The sequence below is a fragment of the Etheostoma spectabile genome, chromosome 18, assembly GCF_008692095.1.
Source record: "Etheostoma spectabile isolate EspeVRDwgs_2016 chromosome 18, UIUC_Espe_1.0, whole genome shotgun sequence".
Classification (NCBI taxonomy): domain Eukaryota; kingdom Metazoa; phylum Chordata; class Actinopteri; order Perciformes; family Percidae; genus Etheostoma; species Etheostoma spectabile.
This window is the reverse complement of record NC_045750.1, coordinates 10,137,354-10,142,910: the sequence shown is the minus strand read 5'-3', so window position 1 is coordinate 10,142,910 and position 5,557 is coordinate 10,137,354. Positions and strand designations below refer to the sequence as shown.

Below are 5,557 nucleotides of genomic sequence, written 5' to 3'. Positions count from 1 at the left end.
CACACACACACACACACACACACACACACACACACACACACACACACAGTGTTAAGAATGGGGCCGATGGAGACAAATATGCAGACGGGGACTTATTAACACACACAGACGCGCGCACACAGACGCGCGCACGCAGACACACCCACGCACCCACCCACACCCTTTCCAGATTTTAACAGATGGCTCAGCCAAGTTTCACTATTTGCAGGACATTGTTTGTTGAGCCTGAGAAAGACTAAAGTCTTTCTGTATATTTATGTGCAGCCAGTCTTGATTAGCAGAGTTAAGATCAAAATTTTTTGCTACACGGCTGGGTTTTGAACATTTACTGACTGACTAGCTGAGATTAAGTCCTTAAGATGACAATGTAAGTTCTGCCTGTTGATATCTTGTTTTTGTTTATTCAAAACTTGAATATTTTTTCTTTTAAGTCTTTATTACATTCAAGTCTTCAAGTCAAATGTCGAATACATGTTGTATCGGAGTTATCGTAAGATAATCGTTATAATTTGTATTAAATGTTGTTGTCTTCGTCATGCAATTGGTCTTTGTTATGTGTAAAATGTTTTTAACACACGGACCATGTTGGAAATAAGTGTTCACACTTTAACATGTTATCCTTTGGATTATGTTGTCTGTTAAATCCAAATTAAATTATGACGTAATTGTCAAAGCACTGTACATTGAACCCTCACTCGACCAGCGCTGTAATCGACCTGTGATGTGAACGCTCACAAGTTGTAAAAATGTGAATTGTTCCCATCTCTTCGATCCATCTGGTATGAAGTGAATGCTGCATTAAGTCTGTCTGACACAAGCCCAAGTCTCCAGCTCTGTGGGTGTGTTGTACCTGTTAAAGTGGTAGATGTCCTGGATGTTGCCGAATAGGGAGCCTTTATCCTCAGAGCTCAAGGTCAGCCGAGACTGATTGGTGATACACTCCAAGTAGTCCTGCAGAGGGAAACCGACACAACGTATTTGTGTTAGAGCTTTATGGCTGACATTTTGATTGGCACCGGTCTTGACACACACACACACACACACGCACACGCACACGCACACACTGACTCCTACAGACTTCACCTCAGTAGCTCTCAAAGCCCACAAATCTCTTGTGCCACTTGCACCACTTTTCCAGACTCTTCCGTAATTATGCTTTGGGAGTTGTCTGTATGTTAATGTACAAATATCTACATCTATTTAGCTGCTTAAATACCATTTAATAGCAAAACGATTTAAGTCATGGTCTTGGTCTGGCAACGTCAGGCTAATACATCTCAGTCCCAGCTACAAAATGTAGAAGATTTGTTATCACTTAATAAATTACAGTAAAAGTCTTGAAGCTGTACGACACAATAGCTGTATGATACAATAGCTTCCTGATATACAGCTGAAGGATGCATTAAGCTGTGGTTGTCAGGTCAGGTTGTCAGGTTGTGGTTTGTCAGAGCCTTTTTAAATGAATACACTAATCAATTAAAACCTTATTTGTAGGGCACTTTGATGCACAACCAGTGTATCAAAGTGCAGTACAATGAATAAATAAAAGACATAAAATATTCACAACACACACAATGCATTAAATACAATACAATTTATGCTGACTCTCTTTTGATAATGACTGTGTTGTTTAGTGTAAACAGCTTGATAAAGGAAACAACAAAGGTTATCTGGTTTAGTGGAAAAAAGCTAGGAGACAGCAGCTTTAACATACTGGGAAGTATTTTTAAGAGGAATTTACTGTCTGGCTCTTATCATTGACTCCATCACTGCAGTCAGTGAGCAGTGCTGATTACACACACACCAGCCTCAGGTCAGAAAGAAAGTGAGAGGTGGGGATACTTCTTCATATGCACTGATAGTCTTTGTAAGAAATTCCTGCATCTCCTGCTGCAGGCTGGAGGTCATTTTTGTTGCACGTCATTCCTTCCAGGTGCAATTATTTTGTTCTCGTTGTGTGTCACATATGTTCTTTGCACTCCATGCCATGACGTCACAGGCTCCAGTCAATAAATCAGACAACACAGTTACCCAGGAAAGAGCACTCGTACTACCTGTGCACAAACATCCACAAAAAATGAGCGCAACCATCAATGCAGCTTTATTTAAATTTGAATCCCGGAGCAGGTGTGGCTATTGGGTTAAGGAGGAGGAAGCACCATGGTGGCAGTAGCACAGTAACAGTTTTCAAACCAGACCACAGTCTGCAACTGGGCAGGACAGACATTACAACACTGAGAAAAGTACAGGGCTGCTCTGAACGCACACCCACACTGATCATTTCAGCGCATGCACGCGCGCACACACACACAAACAGACAGACACACACACACTCTTTCACACTCACACACACACACACACACACACACACACACACACACACACACACACACACACCACACACACACACACACACACACACACACACACACACACACACACACACACACCACACACACAGAGGAGAGAGAGACTCTCCCTGCTCACTCCCTTAGTATTTTTGCCTATTTCCAGTCTACCCTGGTGGTTTCGGTTCCTGGTAATGTTTTATGTATTTAGCCATCATTATAATTATTATTATAATAGCTGAGCCATTAAATTGTGTTTGGTTAGGCAAATGGAGGGATGCAAAGAAAATGATCTCGGCTAAAGACTGGAGAGTTAACGCCAACTGTGGAGTGAATGACAGCCATCTTGGATGTTTGGGGTTTAAGGTTGTACAAAAGCTTTAGGCCAAGATTTTGGTTTTGAGGATTTGCGTTACAGAATAAGACTAACTGGCATGTTGGTGGTTGTGATGGGAGGTCACTGCAAAGGGTCATGTTTAGATTTGGTTGACTATCAGAGTTGATGTGTAATGTGATGCTTTATTAGCCACGGGTCCGGTCTCTACCGCCGGACCCCTTCACTCATCACACTCAGCCAAAGCCTGACTGAGCTCGACAATGGGCAAAACACACACACACACACACACACACACACACACACACACACACACACACACACACACACACACACCACACACACACACACACACTCCTCATCCAGCTTTACTACCTATTAAGCATCAGACATAACATGTACAAACTTTATATTTTCTCAATATATTTTCTCAGTATATACAATTACCCTTCACAAGTATCTCTTTTCCTTCAAACCAAACGTATCCCTCACTCTGCACCACGGAGGAAAGTCCCTCCTCTAAAGAAATACGACTGCAAACATCCATATCTCATTTACTTTCAATGTTTCTGCAAGGGATGTTACCAGTTTATTTTCCAAATTCCTGGTCAACTTCAAATGGCAAATGTGTTCCAGGGCTCAGAGCGGGATAAGGGAAAAAGAGATGAAGAGGAGGAGGGAAGAAAGATTGGAGCTTTGTCTTTGAGGTTGTTTGTGGATGACGGATTTGGCCTCATTACACACACTGTTGGACCCGAGGAGGGGTGATCAGGCAGAACTAACAAACACCAAAACAATGTTCACACACAGAAGTGTACAGAGGCCCGGAGAGCTCAACACACTGCGACTCAAGGAAAGACATGCAAATAGATAGACAAAAACAATATAGAAAAAAACCTTCACCAAAACACAGAAACGCTGCAAATTGCACTGAACACAACAGACAGTTACAAAAAAATAGATGTTTCCATGGGACACTCAACATGGCAGGCGTAATATTTTTGGTTCCCCTGGAAACTTCTGTTTTCTAACTAATGTCCATTTTTTTCTCTACGACTTGCAGCATTTCTGTATTTGCTTGGGTTTCCTGTTTTTGCATTCATTTTTGTTGTTGGTTGTCATCTGTCTTCAGATGTGTTTTCTGTTTTGGCAACATGTTTCTTTATTTGGTAAAGATATTTTCCTTATTTGTTTGTCTTTTGTCTAGTCGTTTGGGTTTTCCTAAGATGCAGTACGCTGAGCTTTCAGCACATTCATTCTTGCACCAACCGACAAACCGTGTGATACTTACACATGTACTGTGAGTAATCTAAATCCACACATACAGTTCACACACAGGCAGGCAGAGTATGAGTGTTTGTGTGGACCATAACACCGCCACTGACAGATGAATAACAGGTGAGCCCAGGGGAGTCTGGGTAAATATTTGCGTTAAGGCTGTCACACCCTCTTCCATTGCAGGAAGCAGCATGGGCAAAGGGCTTATTGAAACGGGGGGTTGCAGGACCAGCAAATAAAGGATGAAGGACGGTGCTGATAATAGATGGGTCAATGCTGTTCAGCAGCTTGAGTCTTTTCCTCAGTAGAGGTAAACTGTTATGTTAAAAGCTCTATTGAAACAAGATACAATCAGCGCAATCCATCCCCTGTGCACTCACTGGAACTGTCATTAAAGGGGTGAAGAAAGGCTAAATGCACATACGTTTTCCAAAGTACTGGTGAAGAATTAGCTGTTTTGCCATGCAAGTGTGGTCTTCCAGGGCTGGGTGGTCTGCTTCTCTAATGGCAAAAGGTGGTCTGCAGAGTAGAGGCAGTAGAGGGTTATTAAGTACAGCTTCTAAACTCTGTTCATTGTTGTCCTAACCTACTTTGGGTTTTGTTATCTCAGAGTTAAATCCTTCTCCCTTGCTTCCTCTTCTCTCCCCCTTCTCCTCACCTCCTGAGTCCTGAAGAGGGGAGGAAAGGAGGAGCAGGAGAGGGGAGGACATCAATCAGGGCTGACGGGCCAAAATCACAAAAACTAAACGTCAATCCCACTTCTCATCCCGACTCTGGGGAATATGAGTTTCCTGCTCTCTTTTGACACAGTCAGACACCTTTTTAACCCCAAACGGACACATGCACACACAAACACACATAATGGCCCTTGACCGACAGCCTAGAGTGGGGGAGGAAGCACTGTTAAGAGGGAGATTATGTGAAAAGGTGGGAAAAGCTTCAACACATGCAACAATTTCCATACACACATTTTTGTCATTTTACACCACAATCAAAAAATAAACTGCAGAAGGCAAATGCAAAACACACATCACATGTGCGCACCACATTTGAGCACAGAGGATATGAATTTTAAGGTTGACAGAGAACCAAAAAGAGCTGAAAAGAGAAACTAAGAGGAGGGGAAGAGAAAGGAGAGCAACCTTTGATACAAACCACTACACCCATTCCTTAACAAAGCCACGAAAGCACTGACAAGAGGCAATGTGTATCCTTGCAGTTCAAAGACAACTTTACAAAAGAGTGTATTTATCTGAGTGTGTGCATACAGTATTTTGTGCGTGTGTATTTAAAAACGTCTTTAGTTTTGAATGTGTGCCTGTGCCTGCAACACAAAGGCACCGGTGTCGTGTAGCTCGGCCAAACCCCACCTGCAAGTGCAGGTGACCTTATTGTATTGGAAGTTCCCAGCAGGACAGGAGCTGTGTGTGTCATTTGTGAGGAAAACCACAAAAACATAAAGGATGTGTGTTATCTGTTGATTTAAAGCCTTGTATTGCTCCTGACGTTCCTCTGCTGCTTTGGTCTAACTGGGTCATCAGGAAATCATTTTAGTTCAAAGATGGGACCTTCAAAAGATGTAAAACTTTACGCCCCC

At 42.5% G+C, this 5,557-nt stretch overlaps 1 protein-coding gene across 2 annotated transcripts in view; it reads right to left on the bottom strand.

Moving 5' to 3' along the window:
* LOC116706232 (pleckstrin homology domain-containing family G member 1) overlaps nt 1-5,557 on the bottom strand; it is a 40,414-nt gene that overhangs the window by 15,803 nt on the left and 19,054 nt on the right. For both annotated transcript variants that reach the window (XM_032542931.1, XM_032542930.1), the window contains exon 3: nt 851-951. In XM_032542931.1, the coding sequence (XP_032398822.1) occupies nt 851-951 (101 nt within the window). The remainder of the gene's footprint in view (nt 1-850; nt 952-5,557) is intronic.